At 44.2% G+C, this 19,001-nt stretch overlaps 1 protein-coding gene across 1 annotated transcript in view; it reads left to right on the top strand.

The window, feature by feature from the left end:
• Positions 1–5,003: 5,003 nt before the first annotated feature.
• The window catches only part of LOC140738608 (B-cell linker protein), a 51,026-nt gene continuing 37,028 nt past the window's right edge, over positions 5,004–19,001 (top strand). Inside the window, exons 1-4 of the mRNA XM_073066190.1 lie at positions 5,004–5,103; positions 6,930–6,973; positions 11,750–11,787; positions 15,269–15,371. Coding sequence (XP_072922291.1) covers positions 5,099–5,103; positions 6,930–6,973; positions 11,750–11,787; positions 15,269–15,371 — 190 coding nt within the window. The 5' untranslated portion in view covers positions 5,004–5,098. The remainder of the gene's footprint in view (positions 5,104–6,929; positions 6,974–11,749; positions 11,788–15,268; positions 15,372–19,001) is intronic.

Below are 19,001 nucleotides of genomic sequence, written 5' to 3'. Positions count from 1 at the left end.
GCAGTTTCATGTGCAACACCTTGTCAAAGGCCTCTGAAAATCCAAATAAACAACATTTTTATGACTCTCTGTTGTCTCTCCTACCTGATATTTCCTCAAGGAATTCCAGCAGATTTGTCAGGCAAGATTTCCCCTTGAGAAAACCATGCTGACTTTGATCTGTTTTATGATGTGCTTTCAAGTAATCCGAGAAATTAAAGAAAATATATATAATTATATAATGAACTCATTTGGTTCAGAGTATAAATGCATATATATATATATATATATAGTGTCAATATCAATGTTCCAGTTGCTAAAACACTGGAGAGTTGACTGGACCTGTGGCTAAAACCTTACAAGAACAGAATACTTCTGTAAATTTTGTGCAGAAGGCTGGCCCAAGTGCTCAACACTTTCAAACGTAAAGTGAGCAGAGCAAACTACCCTGGGAATGTTTTTATTTAATACCACCCTTTTGATATTCTTAATAGTAGAGTCCAACATCTTTTCAGCACTGAAGACAGGCTAACTGGCCTATAATTCCTTTCTTCTGCCTCCCTCCTTTCTTAAAGAGTGGAGTGACATTTGCAATTTGCCAGTGCTCAGGAACCAGTCCAGAATCTAGTGATTCTTGAAATATCAGTACTAATGCTTCCACGATCTCTTCAGCCACCTCTTTCAGAACACTGGGGTGTAGTCCATCTGGTCCATGTGACTTACCTACCTTCAAACTTTTTAGCTCCCCAAGCACACACAACTGACGAAAAAACAAACATGTCCAATACAGTTAAGCCATGCATGAATTAATTTACACTTTGTTCTATGTATGATATGGGTTTCTTCATCCTTCAGATTTTGGTGAAAAGACTTTTTTTTTGTGTGTGTGTGTGGGGGGGTATTTATGTTTTATATTTGTTCTAAGGGCATTTTCTTGGCTTTATTGTGAATGAAATGGGGCCAGAGTTTGGCTCAGGGACTGAAGCTCGTTTTCAATATCCCTTTTATAATTTACTTAATGAACAATACTTATTTTTAATTTCTTTTTAGAATCCTCTCAAAACCCTTGGAGTTTGGAAATAATGTGAGTATACTGTTACTAAGTTTTGCAAAATGTGAGCTTATGATTCTTCGTGTGAAGAGGTTCCTGGAGGAAGGGAATGGAGGTCTGGATTTGACGGTTGTATCAGGGTTGACAGAGAGCAGTATCACAGGATGAAATCAGCAGCAATTGCTGGAGTTCTCATGCAGTTAAAGCCAGAACCCTAGTAATCCTAATAATTCCATGTACTATTGTGACCCCTCTCATAGAAAGCCCAGAAATCAGTGAAATGGAGTGCGCAAGTTATTTTTGAAGTTTTCCTGCTAGAACTGAACTGTACTGCTTCTTTGCATATTTTGGACGGTCCTCTTGAAATTAATGCTAATATTACACTTGCCTTCTTTACCACTGTCTCAATCTCCAATTTAACCTTGTGGGAGTTCCCAAGTCCCTTTGCACTTCTGATATCTGAATTCCCTCCCTATTTAAAAAATAGCCTACTCCTTTATTAGTGCTACCAAAGTGCCTAACGCTTACCCCCCCACCCCCGACGTCCCTATGCTGTCTTCCATTGCCCACTTCTTTTCCACTCTCCCACTCTGTCCAGGTCTTTCAGCAGACTCTCTGTCTCTGCTTAACATTTTAATAATGTTCTAAGTCAAAATTATTTGGCTTAAAACTCTTATTTGTAGCATATGAACCATTACTCGCCCAGATAAATATTTTGAAAGACTGTATATGGGACTAGAAATACTTCCAAACCATAAAAGGTACGTGCTCCGTAGGGTGTGCAACAGGTCACAGTATATTTCATACATGGGCTCACAAATTGTGCTTCTATTACAAAACATAGCATACCTTTTATGGCAAATTAGTTTCTAAACCTTTTTGAAAGGTTTACTTACAATATTTTAGCTTCTTCCTTAACCTAATCATAGCCACTGAGTCATCGAGTCACACAGCTCAGATATACGGTATGTCCTATGGCCGACTAGAGATATCCTGAACTTTTGCCTATCTACACTAATCCCATTTGCCTACATTAGGACTATCCTCATACACGTTATGTTGCAATTCAAGTGTCTCCCTAATTCAAATGTTCATTTTCTTATCAAAGTATGTATGCAGAATACAACTCTGAGATTCATCTTCTCCAGATAGCCATAAGAGGCAGAAAAACCACGGCAGTTGTTGAAAGAAAGGACATCAACCCCACTGCCACATGAAAAAGAAAAAAGAAACAAAACCCTCAAACCCCAACCCCACCAACCCCTCCCTTACACAAAAGTTAACAGATTGCCCCCCCGATGAGGCAGGTAAAACATCAAACCTACAACCCCCAAGTCCCTCCCACATACACAAAAAATTAGCAACAATAACATCAAACACCCAATCCCTCCCTCACCCAAAAAAAGTAACATATTGCCCTCCCGCCAATGGGCAACAAGATAGAAAACACTGAAAAACTGAAGGGGATTAATACAAACTACAGTCCACACTGTTAGTCACACATGTCTCGGAGTTTCGAAAACACCCTCCATCAGCATCAAGGAGAGCGACAGCTCGAACACCATCTTTCTGTGGAGCCTTCCTCCACTGAGCCTCATCTCCTGACCTCTGGCACGACGTGGCTTCTTGTGGGGAGCGACTTAAATTCATAACAATTTGATTGTACAAATTCCTATGGTAAGCACGTTCCAGGTATCAGCTACTCTGTTTTTACAAAAACCTACCCCTTAGATTCCCTTTAAAAATCCTTCCTCTCACCTGTGCCTCCTTCTTTTCTATATCCCTACTGTGGGAAAAATTATTTTTACTATCTATAGCTCCCATAGTCTTATATGTACACTTCTATCAGGTTACCCTTCCTTCTCCTTTCCTCCGGGAAAAACAGGTCCTTTCTCTCCAGGGTATGTCCTGGTGAATCTCCTCTGCACTCTCTCCAGCACGATCAGATACTTCCCCTGGTGTGGTGACCAGGACCATACACAGTTCTACAAATGCAACCCAACCAGCATTTTGTAAAGTTGCGACATAATGTCTTAGAAACATAGAAAATAGGTGCAGGAGTGGGCCATTTGGCCCTTCGAGTCTGCACTGTCATTCAGTATGATCATGGCTGATCATCCAACTCAGAACCCTGTACCTGCTTTCTCTCCATACCCCCTGATCCCTTTAGCCACAAGGGCCATATCTAACTCTCTCTTGAATATAGCCAATGAACTGGCCTCAACTGTTTCCTGTGGCAGAGAATTCCACAGATTCACCACTCTCTGTGTGAAGAAGTTTTTCCTCATCTTGGTCCTAAAAGGCTTCCCCTTTATCCTTAAACTGTGATCCCACGTTCTGGACTTCCCCAACATCGGGAACAATCTTCCTGCATCTAGCCTGTCCAATCCCTTTAGAATTTTATACGTTTCAATAAGATGTCTTCTACTCTATGCCCCACCTAATGAAGGCAACGATTCCATAAGACTTCTTCACCACCCTGTTCTTTCCACCTCTGGGATTTATGGATATCAAGTCATAGAACCATAGACTCATAGAATCATACAACACAGAAACAGGTCCTTCAGCCCCACTGATCCATGCAGACCAGGATTCCCATGACTTGACTCCCAGATGTCTCTGTTCACCAACATTTTTCAGCACCATACCGTTTACTGTACCAAATCAACATGCCAAAATCCATCCCCTTGATTTTGTCAGGATTAAACTCCATCTGCCACTTCTCTGCCCAACATTCTATCTGATCTACAGTGTATCCCGCAGTAGTCTTAGACACCGTTCCTCACTAACCACACCACCACTTATTTTTGTGTCGTTGCCAAGCTTGTTAATCCTACTGCTTAAATTCACATCCAAGCTGTTACAGCGGTGCTCCCAGCATTGATCCCAGAAGTGCTCCACTGGTCACGGACTTCCAATTCCAGCATCTGCCATCAGATTTCTGAATGGACAATGAACCCATCAACACTATCTCAATATTTTTCCCTCTCTTTTTGCATTATTTAATTTATATATATATAAACTCCTCACCCCCTGGTGTGTAAGTATATTTTTCCTTCTATCTCAGGTCCCCTACCAGAGGCCTGGGAGACTGAGGGTTTGGCTCAATATTCTTGCTGTTCCTTGTAGCATGCTCTTCTGAACCGAGATCTCAAATGTTGTTCCTGGGATTTGTCGGAGTCACTCTCCCAGTGCAGGTATCACAACTTCAGGTGCTCCTGTCGCCGCTGGGATTACTTTGGCCTTAACCTTCCACATCCTTTCTATCTGCTCTTTGAAGCCCTGGTATTTCTCCAGCTGATGTTACTGTCATATGGGATTGTCACATCTATTACTATTCCTTTCTTCTGCCCTTTGTCTGTATATTCCTATGTCTGGTTGGTTGATGAGTATTGGCAAGTATTGGGCAAAAATCAGATATAGTTATATACACAGACAGACAGACAGACATACTTTATTGATCCCGGGGGAAATTGGGTTTCGTTACAGTCGCACCAACCAAGAATAGTGTGGAAATATAGCAATATAAAACCATAAATAATTAAATAATATTAAGTAAATAATGCCAAGTGGAAGTTAGTCCAGGACCAGCCTATTGGCTCAGGGTGTCTCTCTCACACACACACACACACACACACACACACACACACACACACACACACACACACACACACACACACACACACACACACACACACACACACACACACACACACACACTTCTTACTGTATTTTATTATCACAATAAATTTCAGGACACATGCCGATGATGTTAAAATTGATTCTGATTCTGAATTATAAAAGCATTTCTTTTCAAACAGTTAAGCCGACAAGTGGCCTACTGACCTTAACTGTAAGAGACGAGGAGTCCAGGAGTAATAATGTTTTACTGCCTTGGTGGGCTAACACTTGGAGTATTGTGTGCAGTTTTGGTCACCCTAAAAAGCTCCATTACTTCCACGAAGAAAGGGTAACAAGGGCTCAGCAGACCGGGATGGAGGGAAGGTTGTACGTGGAGGATCTTTCTCCCAGCAGGCACGTCAAGGACCAGGGTCACACTCACAGGATATGGGGTAAGACTCTTAAGGCTGAAATGAGAAGAGGGTGGTGAACTAGGGATTCTCCACTACAGAGAGCTATGGAGGCCAATTTTTTTAGATGGAGTAGACTTAATTCCAGGCGCTAAATTAAAAGAGCATGCAGGAAGAGCAGGAATACTGTACTGAAATAGAGGAACAGCTTGTTGTTGGGGTGAAGCACTCCCAACCAATGAGCACATCTACGTGAAACGTTGCCGGAGAAAGGCAGCGCCCATTGTCAAAGATCCTCACATCCCAGGCCATGCTCTTTTCTCGCTGCTGCCATCAGGTAGAAGGTACAGGAACCTCAGGACTCGCACCACCAGGTTCAAGGACAGTTACTACCCCTCAGCCATCAGGCTCTTGAACAAAAGGGGATAACAGTGTTCCTACAACCAATGATCTCACTTTAAGGATTCTTTATTTCATGCTCTCATTATTTATTGCTATTTATTTATATTGGAATTTGTACAGTTTATTGTTCATTGATCCTGTTTACAGTTACTGTTCTAAATTTTGCCAAGTGTTCCTGCAGGAAAAGGAATCTCAGGGCTGTATGTGATGACATGTTTGTACTCTGATAATAAATCTTACTTTGAACTTTGAGCTTGAATCTGGTGGTGGAGCACATTCAAAAGCCCATTTGGCTAGCTCCTGTCCTTATTTATCTATGTTCCATGTGTATGTCCCTTAACATTGATGTGGTTGTTGTAGCTGGGGGAGAGGGTAGTGGAGATACACTCCCATAATCTATTAAATGCTTGCAATGGTGTGCGCCTCAAATAGCCTCTGACAACTAAGTCCAGTTCCTAGTCTTCACGAGTGGTTCAGCTACTAAGCCTGGCAGAACTGTTTCTACTGACAGGAGAAGGGGCAAAGGCGGGTTGCTGGTGCCTTAAAACCAGTCACTTCGGGCAGAAGCTTGCGGCTACACCCGGGAGTAAATCCCGGGGGAAAGATCTAGAACTGGAGTCGCTAAGGCAGTCCAACCGTTGAGTTCAACACTGACAGGCAAGCTGTATCGGTCTCAGTCGTTTCTTTGGATTCATCAGCTGCGTGCAGAGGGCAGAAGGGCAGCCTGCTACATGGGCAACAGTTCGCTCTCCATACTGTACTGTTGTAGCTTATGCAGACAGCTAGGATGCAACATCCCTCAAACGATGTGGGGCCTCCTGCATAACGTGTACGTAACTGCTCTAACTGGGGAAGTATTGTGTGCAGTGTGCATCAGGCAAAAATTAGTGTACAGAAGAGAGTTCTGTAAATCTTCAGTTGGTCTGGTCACATCTGTGGGAAGAGGAGCCGACAGGTTGGAGACCCCTTGTCAGAGCTTGTTGGCACGGTTTGATAAATGTAAGGTTAACGATACACTTTCCTGTGCAGGCACACAAAGGCACACAGTTTTCTGGGACCCAAAAAGAAATAATCTGCTGAACTCAAGGAAGCAGACTCACTAGTTACTCCGCCATCTTTGACGTAAATTCTCTAAAGAACGTTATACTTCGACAAGACCCACCAGGTTCAAGGACAGCTTCTATCCTGCTGTTATCAGACAATTGAATGGACCTCCTGAATGAAAAAATGGACTCTTGACCTCATAATATACCTCGTTATGTTTTGCACCTTATTGTTTCTGAACTTTCTCTGTAGTTGTTACACTTCATTCTGCATTCTTACCTTATCCTACCTCAGTGCATAGGTTATGATTTGATCTGTGTGAGCGGAATGCAAGAGAAGCTTTTTTGCTGGGGGGTCTTGATACCTGTGTTGATAATAAACTAATACCAATACTAAAAGCAATGTTCTGCTATGTCCCACAGGTCTGGTATTGCTCCTCCGTTGCCCGCTCGACCCAAAAGACCCAGTAAGTAAACTGAGAAATTAACTTTACTATGGTTAACCGCTCTGTACTTACGACTGTGAGGCTAAGCACAGCTTCAATGCCATATTTAAGTTTGCTGACGACACCCCTGTCACTGGCCAAATCAAAGGTGGTGACGAATCGGCATGTAGGAGGGAGGTTGAAAACCTGACTGAGTGGTGCCAGAACAACAACCTCTCACTCAATGTCAGCAAGACCAAGGGGCTGACTGACTTTAGGAGGATAAACCAGAGATCCATGAGCCAGTCCTCATTGGAGGATCAGAGGTGGAGAGGGTAAATTCCACAGTTTTATCACTTCAGAGGACCTGTCCTGGGCCCAGCATGCCAGGGCAATTATGAAGAAAGTACAGCAGCGTCTCTACTTCCTTAGCAGCTTGCAAAGACTTGTCATGACATCTAAACTTCGACCAACTTTTACAGGTGTGTGGTGGAGAGTATATTGACTGGCTGCATCACAGTCTGGCATGGAAACACCAATGCCCTTAAATGGAAAATCCCACAATAGGTAGTGGATACAGCCCAGTCCATCATGGGTAAAGCCCTCTCCAGCACTGAGCACATCTACACAACATTGTTGCAGGAAATCAGCGTCCATCATCAGGGGCCCAACCTCCCAGATGATGCTCTTTTCTTGCTGCTGCCATCAGGAGCCTCAGGACTCACACCACCAGGTTCAGGAATAGCTATTACCTCTCAACCATCAGGCTCCTGAACCAGAGGGGAGAACTTCACGCAACATCACTTGCCCCATCACTGAACTGTTCCCACAGCCTTGGACTCGCTTCCAAGGATTCTCCATCTCATGTACTCGATATTTATTGGTTATTTCCTATTATTATTATTATTTTCTTCCTTTTTGTATTTGCAGTTTGCTGTTTCTTTGCACTGGTTGTTGGCCCTTTTGTTGGCTCTTTCTTTGATAGAATCTTTCATTGATTCTATTATGGTTATCGGATTTATTGGGTATGGCTGCAAGAAAATGAGACTCAGGGTGACATATATGTACTTTGATAGCAAATTAACTTTGAAGACCATGAGTGGAGAACATTGGAGTCAGGCTAACTACAGGGATGTAGAAAGGGCTTCTGCAAATTACTGCTGACTGTATCCAGCTTTCAGTGGTTGGGTCTTGTTAACCTCAGTCAGCTCTTCTGAATCTAAATTTCTGGACATGCAACTGGCAATCCAGTCCATTGATCCAGAGACATGATTTCAAATCTCACTGAAGCCGCTAGGTAATTTAATATAATTTAAAATACCTAACACAAAAGGCCAACATCGGTAATGGTAATCTCTTCCAGACTGTTGTTGAAAATCCCTCCGGGAAGGAAATCTGCTGTCAGTACCTGGGCTGGCGTATATGTGACTAGACAATGCATTTTTGTGATTGTCTCAAACTTCCTTGTGAGTTCCAGGGCAACTAAAGATTCAAATTCTCAAAGTGCATTTATTGTCAAAGTATGTATAAATTATGCAGCCTTCAGATTTGTCTGCTTACAGGCAGCCACAAAACAAGAAACCTGAAAGAAACCAAGTTAAAAAAAAAGACCAACACCCAGTGAACAGAGGAAGAGAAAAAAACACAAATCATGCAAACAATGGAGGCGAACAGCAGCGTTCCGAACCAATTTGAGTCCTTAGATCCGAATTCCCGGAGCAGCCCGGAGTAGGCCCAAAGCCTCAGTCTCAGTTCATCATGTTAGCAGGGCAAATTGCTGTGAAGCTTGCAGACATGAAGCACAGCAGCCGGGGCAGTCTCACAGCCTCAGTGCGAAAACAGCCCCACACTCGCCTCTGGTTCTGACACCCTGCCTTTCCAGTCCATCTGGGCGGGCATTTAAATTGTCCAAATGGTGGACTGTATTTTGCAACAGGACAGGGGTCCCACTGCGGCAATATGCTCTGTACCTAGACCGCGCCACCCAACCTGAAGCTGTTCTCGACCCCTCCAAATCAGTTTGGTGCCTAGAGTGATCCAACCTTACACCCGGGTTAGTTGGATGAGCATCGAAACTCCTCCACTTCTCCAAAACGCTCACTCCAACTCCATTGGTGACCCCTTCTCGAGCCGGTTCAGCCTTCCAACGCACCAGCACGGCTCATCCCTCCAATCAGCTTCGCCTTCGCTCACCTCTTCATCGTTTGCGGAGATAGTTTGCCACAATTTACCTCAGAAAAGGTGTTATGATTAACGTTTTAAGTCAAATTCCTTGACTTTCGAACTACTGGTGAGCTGCTGCTTGCCTTTGGTGGTGCCATCTTAAACCAGAAGACAGACCACATAGAAGATGTGGTCACAAGAATGAGGGAAGCCTCTTTGCCTATTTAGCCCGTCTACGGATTCTTCCTGTTCTTTAGAGTGGGCTGCAAACTGGAAAACTGCCTTTTCCAAAAGCTCCCTTCTGGAGAGTGCTACGGGCTATTAAGACAAAGATGTCAAGTCATCTGAAAAGTTTCTTCCCCCAAGCAGTCAATCTGATCAACCATTCTCGTTAGCCCCTTCCCACTCCCTCTACCTATGACCTCAGTCACTGCTCTGCTCTGTAAACACTTTAAGCCACCTTCTATAATGCGGTTTACAGGCTGATGTTTATGTATTTATGCACATTTTATTCCATATCCGTATTTCTAACTGTATTTCTTTGTTCTTTATAACTGTTCAATGTCGTTGTTTATGTTGTTACAATACTCCAGCACACCACAGCAAATTCCTAATACGTGTAAACGTTTATGGCGAACGTACCTGATCCTTGAAGGGAATTTCAGGTTCCAGGATCAGAGTGATGTTCACTGAAGTAAATTAAGAAATTCACACCTGAGTGAACGAGATAACTTCACTTGGACTGTTCACACAACCTATGGACTTACTTTCAAGAAGTCTTCATCTCATGTTCTCAATGTTTATTGTCTGCTTGTTTATTTATTTATTTTTGTGTTTGCACAGTTTGTTGTCTTTTGCACAGTGGTTGAACGCCCAAGTTGGTGCGGCCTCTCATTGAGTCTATTATGGTTATTATTCTATTGAGGATTTAGTGAGTATGCCCGCAAGAAACTGAATCTCAGGGTTGCGTGTGGTACTTGGACAATACATTGGCTTTGAACTTCTATTTCCGTGAATATACAGACAAGACCCTTGGTAACAGCACTGACAGAGGAATCCCTGCTTCTATCCACCTTCGGATTCCCCCGATGGCCCTCCCCTACCCCGCTAAAACAGTTGTTTCCTCCATGTATCAAGGGTTGAACTCTGTGACAGTTCTATCGTTAATTAAGGAAATGAAACTCCGAGGCTGGCGTTCAGAGGGCACAGATTTAAAGAACGTGGCAGACAAGAATCCGAGGTGAAGTGTGGAAACGCAAAGGGAGGTTAGAACCAGGAATGCACCTCCCCCCCCCCACCGCAGAAGGATGGTGAAATGTGACACAGCAGTAACTTTTGGAAACAAATTGTTTCAGTGCTTTGTTCGGCAGCAAAGGAGGCAGGTCCTCCACGGCCTCCCCTCCTGTGCTTTGATGACCTTCTGATGAAGCCGCATTCCTTTGCTGGTGCTCTTAAAACGAAGTATTTTCCTTTCTCACCCTGTGTCACCTCGCAGAAGTTCCTCCACAACTACAATTTCTCATTGAACCGGTGAGATGATCGAGACTCACACCCTAGAGCAGGGGTCCATGGATCCCTCGGTTAAGTTCATGGCATAACCAAAGGTTGGGACCCCTGTCATAGAGTTTCCCCTGCATTGCACTGGAAGAGGAGGCTCAACGAGTAGTGACAAGACGTGAGGGATCTTCTCGTTGAGGGTCCCCTTTTTGGTCAAGACCAATTGTTACTGCTGACACACTGGTGTATTTTTAAAATACTTTTATGGAACTTTAATTACCCTTAAAAGAGGGCAATTTAGTTAGACTCATTGGACTTAGAGACCGAACAGGGAGAACAGAGCACATGTCCTCCCACAATAAACATCAGTGAACCAGACGGGTTACTATGACAGTCAGACAGGATAGCTTAACATCCCTAACATCACGTTTGCTATTCCAAATTATTTAATTAAAGAAATTTAAACTCCCCAGCTACTGTAGAGGGATTTGCTCTTGCGTTGTAGGATCGCTAGTGCGGTCTTCCGGATTACTAGTCAGCAATAAACTCCTGGATCTGGTGACACCGACCTGGAGTTCCTTGGGAAGTCGAGAGCGAGTCCTAAAACTTGGTGGTTATGGCTGTTCTATTAAGTGTTGCAAGAACAAAGGAAAGACAAAGAGTAGTGGTAATTCAAGTGATAACGATTCACCTATTAAGTAGCCCATCAAGTAGCGTGACGCCTGCTGCAGAAAATCTGGGTGACTTCGAGAAAATAAGCTATAATCCGTTATAGTACAATTACTATAACATTCACCGGAGAATTACATGGTGATTATATAAAAAATAATCAGCAAGCATGGGAAAGTTAAACTACAAGGTAAATACTTGTGGAATTACAATTCTACACCCTAACCCAACAACACTTACATAAATTGACAGATGGAATCGAATGTAAGTTGTTATCATGGCAGATTTGTGCAAAGGATGACAAAGAGATTGGATCTTTCAAAGGCAACATCATGGGGCTTTTCGATCTGCTCTCCTGTTGCGTGTTGTCAATACTGAAATCCTCCGGTTTCTCAGTAACGTAAATGTCGCTGTTGGATGGTTCACTGTCAATTCTTAGCTCTTTTTCATTCTTACTTTAATTTCTAAAATATTGCATTTTGATAATAGATCAACAAGTGGAAAGACCTTTGTCTGCCAATGAGTTGGTAAGTACCCTGGTTTAACTATATGCTTGTGTTTATAGTTCTTTGAAAAATGCAACACTATATCAAAAGGAATCTGTTATAATTATTTCTTTGCTTCCTTTTGTGTCAAGTTCCAAAACTGTCCTCTACCTAATCTACCAACCAGCTTTATGTAACCTTTTATCATCAGAGAAAGAAAGAAAATTTACATTGTGCTGACACAACTTCAAGACATTTGATGTTTTTAATATGTAATTACTGTTTTAACCTAACAGATATTGGAATAACAGGGATGAGAGCACAAACACTGTCATCCCATGAGAATATCAGGGTTGGGGAACCTATTCCTGAGAACAAGAGATTCTACAAATGCTGGAAATCCAGAGCAAAATGCTGGAGAAACTCAGCAGGTCAGGCAGCATCTACGGAGGGGAATAAACAGTCAAAGTTTAGGGCAGACACCCTTCATCAGGACTGGAAAGGAAGGGGGCAGTAGCCAGAGTAAGGAGGTGGGGGGGAGGGGAAAGAGGGTATCTGGCAGGTGAGGGGGGAAATGGGTAGGTGAAGAGGGGGAAGTGAGGAAGTTGGAAGGTGTTAGGTGGAAGAGAGAGAGGGCTGCAGAGGAAGGAATAATTTCTGAATTACTGTGACAGCCTTTGCAGATATAATCCTTAATTTATCAAGCTAATCATGCATGAATTTGGAATGAGTTTTTCAGCAGGCGTTGAACATTGCAACAGTGCACAGAACCGGTCACCATTTTCATATTGAAAGCATGATGTCCAAGTACCGGCCAGGCACCTGTGCTGAGTTTAACCTGGAATGTGCCAATGGCACTGGGTTCCCATTCATATGGTCTTACCACCAGCTGGCTATGAGAATCTATTCATTGACCTTCAAGTGGCTGTACGCTGTTTAAGATTCACTCACCTCTTCTTCACCTCAATTTTGGGAAGAGTCGTGAGCCAAAATAATTTGTAATAAAATTGGACTCCATTGTATTTCCTTGATAATCAAACCAGATTTCCTGGAAGGCTTTCTAATGCACCAGGCACTTTGTTATGAATTCCCATTAGCCTACTTCGGTCCATTCCTCACTCAAATTCCTCAACTGCGTTCTCTTTAGCAGAAGTTCTGTGTCTGTCCCCATTGTGGGGGCGTTCTATTGCAATTGATCAGAATGTTGGCGAGGCAGTGCCTGGGGTACTGTGTACAGCTTTGGTTTAGGAAAGATATCATTAAGCTCTGGTGCTCATGGTGCAGCTTCCTCTCCACTGGCGAGACCTGACGCCGATTGGCATCGTGCTTTATCAAACACCTTTGTTCTATCCGTTGCAGTGTGCAGGATGTCCTGGTGGCTGCCCATTTCAATTCGACTTCCAATCCCATTCCAACATCAGTCCATGGCTTCCGCTACTGCTACGATGAGCCAAATCAGGCTGGAGGAGCATCACCTCATCTTCTGTTTGGGTAGCCTCCAACTCGGAGGCAAGAACGCCAATTTTGCTAACTCCTGGCAATTTCCTCCCCCTCCAACTTCACTCATTTTCCATTTCCCATTCTGGATCGCCTCTCACCCCTCCTCAGTTTGCATAAATCCACCAAATTTTGTGTTTAGATCTTTAGACCATTCTGCTCAGTCTGCCTAAACTGCTGAAGGTATTTTATTGACTGTGAAAGGCCTATTGGGCCTGTCTGTTGGTGCAATAAGTGGTGGACATTGTGGAATAACGCAGCATACCAGTCACTGCTAAATATCAGACTCTTTCTCACACTTCATTTGCATGACAAAATTTGAATCTGTTTATAAATTCTTTGCAGTAGAAGGAAGGGATTAGACAAATGGAAATTATCCAGTGTGCCGTTGCTGTTGTGTGACACACTATATAAAGACATTAGGTGGATACAGAGAACAAGAAAATCCTCAGCAGTGCACACTCATACAGTTGAGACAATGCTATCTACACTTAGTGCCCACTTTATTGGGTACCTCCTGTATGTTCATGGTCTTCTGCTGCTGTAGCCTATCCAGGTCAATCTTCAATACGTTGGGCACTCATAGATGATTTTCTGCCCACTCCTGTTGTAATGCATGGATTCTTGAGTTACTGTTGCCTTCCTGTCAGATTGAACCAGTTTAGCCATTCTCCTCTGACCTCTTGCATTAATGGGGAATTTTTGCTCACTTGATGTTTTTTTGAGTTATCATGCCATTCTCTGTAAACATGTGCATGATAATCCTAAGAAATCAGCAGTTTCTGAGATACTCAAACCACCCCATCTGGCACCAAGAATCATTCCATGGTCAAAGTCACTTAGATCACATGTCCACCCCATCCTGATGGTTGGTCTGAACAACAACTGAACCTCTTGACCATGCCTGCATGCCTTAATACATTGAGTTGCTGCCACATGATTGGCTGATTAGATATTTGCATTAACGATCAGGTAGACAGGTGTAGCCAATAAAGTGGCCGCAGAGTGTGAATAACAGCAGATCCTTACCACCGACAGGACAGGGAACGCTGTCTGCTGAAGCAACTTTCTTTCCACTGTTAGCAGAGGCAATGTAAAGACTCGGGGAAAACAGAAACAAAGTTCTATGGGTTTTAGAAAACTGAAAATACTAGAAACCGCAAATTTTCTGAAGGGAGAAATATGGGTAAAATTTCAATGTTCTGGAATGTGCCAATGGCACTGGGTTCCCATTCATAACAGTCTTACCACCGGCTGGCGTTGATAATATATTCATTGCCCTTCAAATGGCAGTACGGTGTTTAAGATTAAGTCACCTTTATCTATTTGACCTCAATTTTGAGCCAAAATAGTTTGCAATAAAATTGAATTAACTTCCTATAGATGGCAGCACAAAGACAAGAAGATCTGCAGATGCTGGAAATCCAAGCAACACACACAAAGGGCTGGAGGAACTCAGCAGGCCAGGCAGCATCTACGGAGAAGGTTAAACCATCGACGGTTCAGGCTGAGACCCTCCATTGGGACTGGAGAAGGGTCTCAGCCCGAAATATTACCTCTTTACTCTTTTCCATTGATTCTGCCTGGCCTGCTGAGCTCCTCCAGCATTTTGAGTGTCCTGTTGGTCATAAGTTGGCGAACGTTGGCTAAAATGCAAAAAGGGCAGAAGGATAAAAATGTCGAGGCAGAAATGGATTTAGGTTTGCCAATTAGAAAAGATAAATTGCAGTGGATATGTAGAAGTTGCTGATTAATAGTTTATAAAATAGAAGCCGTGACGATTCTATGTCACTTAGCTTCCGGGTGACCTGACAAGTGCTGCTACAGTGCCGCTTCCGCTGCGTTTCGGACCTTGGCTGGTACTCCGTGTACTGCCAAGGGAACGCTGCACTGTTGGCACTGCTGACTTTCCGATGAGATGCTAAACGGAGAAGCCATTGGCTTTTACGAGTGATAAAAAGGACTGCGGTTGGGATACGATGATGCGGAGGAAAGTTAATGGGGATCCTGTTGTACTTCATTTCAGATTTACGAATCAGAGGACGGAGATACTTATGAGCCACCTCCAACTGAACGGCCCAAGATAAGCTCAGTGACAATCAGATCTATTAATAATGGTGTTTACATAGGTAAGAACTTGCATCTTTCAATGTTTAAGGCATTAGTATTTCGATTGCTCCTTTCCTTACGGGGGTAAAATTTCTAAGGTGTTGCGAGGAATTCTAGTCCAGAAATTTGGAAGTAATGTGACGAATTTTAAGTCTGAAACATGGTCAATTAGGCTTAAAAATGTTACCATCCCACTCAATCCAAATACCTGGTTCTTGCCTTTAAAATAATCCACAGAACACCAATCAGCAGTTTTTTGGAATACTCTCCACTTACAGCTCCAAAACTTCTTCAGAAGGTAAACACCATCCCCAACAGTTCAGTGGGTCAGGCAGCATCAACGGAGGCAGAAGGATGGGAAACGTTTCGACTTGAGACCCCTCCCCACATCGGGACAAAGCGGGTACTGGGGATTAGCCCTTACAAAGAGGAGAGGGGGATGTGAGGTAGGAGCTGGTAGATATATGTGAGGAGAGAGACAATGGGCCTGTGGGGCCAGGTTGGGAAGATGGAAGGGTAGGGCTAGGAGCAGCTGGTGGAGAGAGGTGAGAGAAAAATGGGGGCAGAGGGAGCCGGGTGGGGGGAGGTAGAGGCAGAGTCTGGAAGATGGTTAGTGGAAGAGACTGCAGATGCTGGAATGTGATAAGTGAAACCAGGTGAAATGGGGCAATGGAACCAGTGGTGGAGGGGGACTAGACTGGGTAATGGTGGCTGGAGAAAGAGAGGGGGTGGATATAGAAACTGTTGGACCAGAAGAAGAGTGAAAGAATCACAAGGGGCATTGGTCCCCAGTAATTGGCAAATTCAATTTTCATACGACTGGGTTGTGGACTAACTAGGCAGAATATGAGGTACAGTCTCTCTAGTTGTGCTTAGCCTCAGCCAAGCAGTGGAGAGGCCTGAGGACAGACAGGTCAGTGTGGGAATGGGAACAGGAGTGTGGAGAGGCCTGAGGACAGACAGGTCAGTGTGGGAATGGGAACAGGAGTGTGGAGAGGCCTGGGACAGACAGGTCAGTGTGGGAATGGGAACAGGAGTGTGGAGAGGCCTCAGGACAGACAGGTCAGTGTGGGAATGGGAACAGGAGTGTGGAGAGGCCTGGGACAGACAGGTCATTGTGGGAATGGGAACAGGAGTGTGGAGAGGCCTGGGACAGACAAGTCAGTGTGGGAATGGGAACAGGAGTTGAAATGACACGCAGTGGGCAGTTGGTACCAATAATCACTGTCCTTCACTAGCCTACCTGCCTTCCGGGACATATAAACAGAAAGGTACGGGAAAAAGGGTCAGTAACATCACTAAATGTCTCGCCCTCCCTGCTCATGGACTGTTTGTCCCATTCCCATCAAGTAGGACGCTAAGTAGCATCCACGCCAGAACCACCAGACTCAAAAACAGTTGCTCTCCCCAAGTAATCAGGCTGATCAACACCAGCGCCCACTAACCCATCTGTCCACACCCCCACCACCACCACTCATTTCCTGTCAGAGTCTCTGATGAACAGAGCCTGGTGTCACTTTATGGACATACAATCAATCTATGTATATAAGTTATCTTATGTATTAATATTAATTATGTTTCTTTATTATTATTTTGTTCTTCCTCTTATTGCATTTTTTGTGCTGCATTAGATTTGGAGTAAAAATTATTTCTTTCTCCTTTACACTTGTGTACTGGAAATCATATTAAACAATCTTGAATCTTACTTACCAGGTTCCGGCATCTGCCGTCTCCTGTGGCTGCACTTCTCGCTGTCCAGCTTTTACCCCTCTACTTGCCTTCCCGTCCCCCACTGGAGTCCACCTGCCCCAACACCCCTCCTCACCCAGTTCTACCTATCACCTGCCAGACCCTGCCTCACCTTACCCCTCCCTCATCTCTTTGTACTGGCTATCTCGGCATTGCCACTGCCAGCCCGAGTCTTCGTCTATCATTCTGCCTCCACAGACGCTACCTGACCCGCTGTGCTCTTCCTGCAGATGATTTTTTGCTCGCAGCACCCGTAGCCCTCTTGGGGACAAGGCCGCCCATTGAACTGGTACCAAAATATTCACTGCTTCCACCACAGGCAATGTCGGGATTGCGAGGTGTGCCACTCACTGAATCGGAAACTGGTTATTATTACTGACGTAGGCTGTGAAATTTGTCATTTTGTGGCACCAGTACATCACAAGGCATTAAAAATTTCTACAAGTTAACAATGAAAAAATTCCTAGTGCAAAAGATAAATATTGAGGTAGTGTTCATAGGTTCATGGGCTGCTCATAAATTTGATGGCAGAGGGAAGAAGTTGTTCCTAAAACATTGAGTGTGGGTCTTCAGGTTTCTGTATCTCCTCCCTGATGATAGTACTGATAAGAGGGCATTTCCTGGGTGGCGAGAGTCCTCAATGATGAATGGCATCTTCTTGAGGCACCGCCTTCTGAAGACGTCCTTGGTGGTGGGGAGAGTTGTGCCCGTGATGGAGCTGGTTCTTCCATTGTGTGCGGTAAAGCCTCTCCACCAGGCAGTGATTCAACCACAATATATCTGTGGATCTGTGGTGACAAAACAAATCTCCTCAACCTCCTCTACCTAATAAAGTGGCTACTGCATGCGTGTCTGTGGTCTTCTGTCGCTGTAGCCCATCCACTTCAAAGTTCAATATGTCGTGCGTTCAGGGACGCTCTTCTGCACACGGCTGTTGTAACGCGTGGTTATTTGAGTTACTGTCACCTTCCTGTCGGCTTGAACCAGTCTGGTCACTCTCCTCTGACTTTTCTCTTTTAAGAAGGTGCTTTTGCCCAAACAGCTGCCGCTCACTGGATGGTTTTTGCGTTTTTGCACCATTCTCTGTAAACTGTAGAGACTGTCGTGCGTGAAAATCCCAGGAGATCAGCATTTTCTGAGATACTCAAACCACCCCATCTGGCACCAACAATCATTCCACAGCCAAAATCACTTAGATCACATTTCTTCCATTCTGATGTTTGGTCTGAACAACAACTGAGCCTCTTGGCCATGTCATTGAGCTGCTGTCATGTGATTGGGTGATTAGATATTTGAATTAACGAGCAGGTGTACAGGTGTACCTAATAAAGTGGCCGCAGAGTGTACATCCAAATGATCAATTCTTGCTGAAGGGTCTCGGCCAGAAACATCGACTGTTTATTGCCCTCCATCGATGCTGCCTGAACTGCTGAGTTCCAGCATTTTGTGCGTGTTGCTCTAGGTTTCCAACACTTGCAGAATCTCTTGAGTTCTGAATGATGTATAGCTGCTGGCATGCCTTCTTCAAGGCAGTATCAATACGATGGGATTGAGCCTCTGAGATACTGACACCCGGGAATTAGAAGCTGCTCGCTCGTTCCAATGAGGAGTGGCGTGCTTTCTTCCAACTTCCCCTTCCTGAAGGCCACAGTCAATTCCTCGGTGCTGCTGACATTCAAATGCGGTAATTCAGCTGGGCTACGCTAACAGCACCCCGACAAGGCACGAGGTTTTCCACAGAGGGCATCAGGTGCATGGAAAAACTTTGCACCCGCAGACTTCTCTCCAGTCCTCACTTGGGGTACATCAGTCTAAATCCAGGCACCAACCCCAACCTTCCCACTGGCAGCTTCTGTGGGAATCTTCTCCAGGACCGCAGTGGGTTAAGGAGGGGCTCACAG

This window comes from Hemitrygon akajei, chromosome 1 (assembly GCF_048418815.1).
Source record: "Hemitrygon akajei chromosome 1, sHemAka1.3, whole genome shotgun sequence".
NCBI lineage: Eukaryota > Metazoa > Chordata > Chondrichthyes > Myliobatiformes > Dasyatidae > Hemitrygon > Hemitrygon akajei.
Note: the sequence above shows the minus strand (reverse complement) of the source record. Positions and strands in the feature narration are given on the sequence as shown.